The 2,242-nt window shown below is 34.9% G+C and overlaps 1 protein-coding gene across 6 annotated transcripts in view; it reads left to right on the forward strand.

The window, feature by feature from the left end:
- The window catches only part of PLCB4 (phospholipase C beta 4), a 356,763-nt gene that overhangs the window by 310,989 nt on the left and 43,532 nt on the right, over positions 1-2,242 (forward strand). For all 6 annotated transcript variants that reach the window (XM_015560271.1, XM_015560270.1, XM_015560269.1 and 3 more), the window contains one exon: positions 490-525. In XM_015560271.1, coding sequence (XP_015415757.1) covers positions 490-525 — 36 coding nt within the window. The remainder of the gene's footprint in view (positions 1-489; positions 526-2,242) is intronic.

Below are 2,242 nucleotides of genomic sequence, written 5' to 3' on the forward strand. Positions count from 1 at the left end.
ATCTTTTCTGATAGAGAATTTCTATGGCTCTCAGACTATTGGATCCCTATGAACACTCAGTGCTTACCTTTATGCTGCTTTACTACAGAAAGCCTTTATCAATATACAGACATGAGTGTTGAATGCTGAAGAATGATTTTTCATGCTTAGTGCCCTTTACATGTCAGGGGAGGTGACCACACTGATTATTTCCCAAGCCCCACGACTAAATCACTAACTAAATTACCATTAGGAAGGATCTAAATAGATGAAAACCCTCAGCAAAGGAGGGAGACAGCATTAAAATAAATTTTTATGGTCTATGAAACAGTATCTGAAAGTACCTGCTCTTGTCCATGGCTATATGTCATTGATAAATTCCCATCTTAACAAATAAGTAGAATAACAAGTTTACCCATATTTATTTAAATATGGGCATATGTATAGCTGGCAAATTTGGAATTTTGCTCTTTAGAGAAGTAAACAAGTCATTTTCTTTCTTTCATTTAGGTTTCTGATGACCTTGAACATGAAAACAACAAAAAGGTAAGAAAATAATTTCCTAGTGCATTTTGTTTTCATTACGAGACACCATATGTGGCCTCCTAATATTGAACATGATGTTCTAAGTGTTATTGCTCTATCTCTCTTCCCCCTGCCCCATGGAATGTCCAGCTTACAGTTTATGGGTATAATACTTAGATGCTTGATGCATCTAATTTTAAGAGTCTTTAAAAGAAAGAAATAATCACAGCAGTGAAATGATTACATCCCAACGAAATTGCAAACGTAGGGTAGATGAATAAGATGATTTTCCAAAAAAAAAAAAAGTGTGTAGTGCATTTTCTTAGCTGGATTAGAGGTGTCATTCCTAGTACATGATCATCAACACATTGACTTTGAAAATACAAATGACTTAATAATAATTGGTCAGCAAGTACATACTGTAGTGAAATAGAAAGGAAATCTTCATTCTGACTACTCTGGCCTTCTGAGAAATTGTTAATTTCATATTGCACACATTCTGGGAGCTCATTTGACATTATTAGATATTGACTTTATTGTAAGGAAAGGAAAGTTCTATTTTCAGTTTATTTTACCTTCTTCAGAGTTCCTCCTGATATCAAAGCAGTCTTATTCAGTACATGTATATGGTTTATTACAACAGTGAGACATGGCAGTCACGGGCAGAAATTTGCCATGTAATTTGATCCCCACACTTCAGAGCTTTAGACAATTCAGTCTTGCTATCTATGGGTTCCTATCATATGGGAGTAAGACCCTGTCTTCTTACTGTGTAAGAAGATTTTAAGATATTAAATTTGGACTAATTATGGGTAAGTCTGATCCTAATCCTCTCCCAGGATTTTGTGAAATTCTCTTGTACTAGAATATCATAAGGTATTGCGATAAACAATGGGCAGGTTAGCCTTTGATGACTGCTTTTTATCAACTAAGTAGCTGTGACTGAGTTATTTTAATCCTCAAGACCTCAGTCTTCTCAGGTGGTCAGTGGGTAGGACTCTAATTTCTCCTACATGGGATTAATGCATAGTGCATGCAATAATAACATTGCAAGCAGGAATTCAGGCCTGTGTCCAACACAGGATACTGGTGTTACTTATTATTAAACACACAAGAAAATATCAGACTGGCCTCTGCCCTATATGGGGGGTTGGCACATACGGAAAAAAATGATTTAAATAAACACACCAATAACTTATATTATTTGATTTTTATCTGAGGCTTTTAGTTGTGAAATCAGTTTGATGTTTTAGAATGTCAAGTCATCAGATAAGCCTATTTTTTTAAAAAAACTAAAGAGCTGATTCATGTGCCTAAGCAATTTATCTGCCTGTAGCAATCTGTGCAGGAAATTTAGCTTTTCAAAATTCTCAACAAAACATTGCTCACTTTTGAAAGCATTGGTTTTTAGTTTTTGGTTTTTTTTCTGATTTACCAAGAAATAAAATAAAGTATTTTTTCTTTATGCAAAATAATACAATTTCAGTATTTCAATACAACAGTGTCCCCTGTAGTAGGTTACTAGATTATATTAAGAATAAGCTTTTTTAAAAAACAAAAACCATAAACTACTATGTATGTTGCTGAAGTCCTAGAGCAGTGTTAAGCAACGTGGGACCCCCAGAGGAGCTTGGAAGCTAGTTAGAAATGCAAATTCTTGGGCCTTCATCTAGATTCATTTCATCAGAAACTCGTGAGGGTGGGGCCCAAGAGTGTTTGTGTTTTAAAAAGCCCTCCA

This window comes from Myotis davidii, unplaced genomic scaffold (assembly GCF_000327345.1).
Source record: "Myotis davidii unplaced genomic scaffold, ASM32734v1 scaffold32, whole genome shotgun sequence".
In the NCBI taxonomy this organism is placed as follows: domain Eukaryota; kingdom Metazoa; phylum Chordata; class Mammalia; order Chiroptera; family Vespertilionidae; genus Myotis; species Myotis davidii.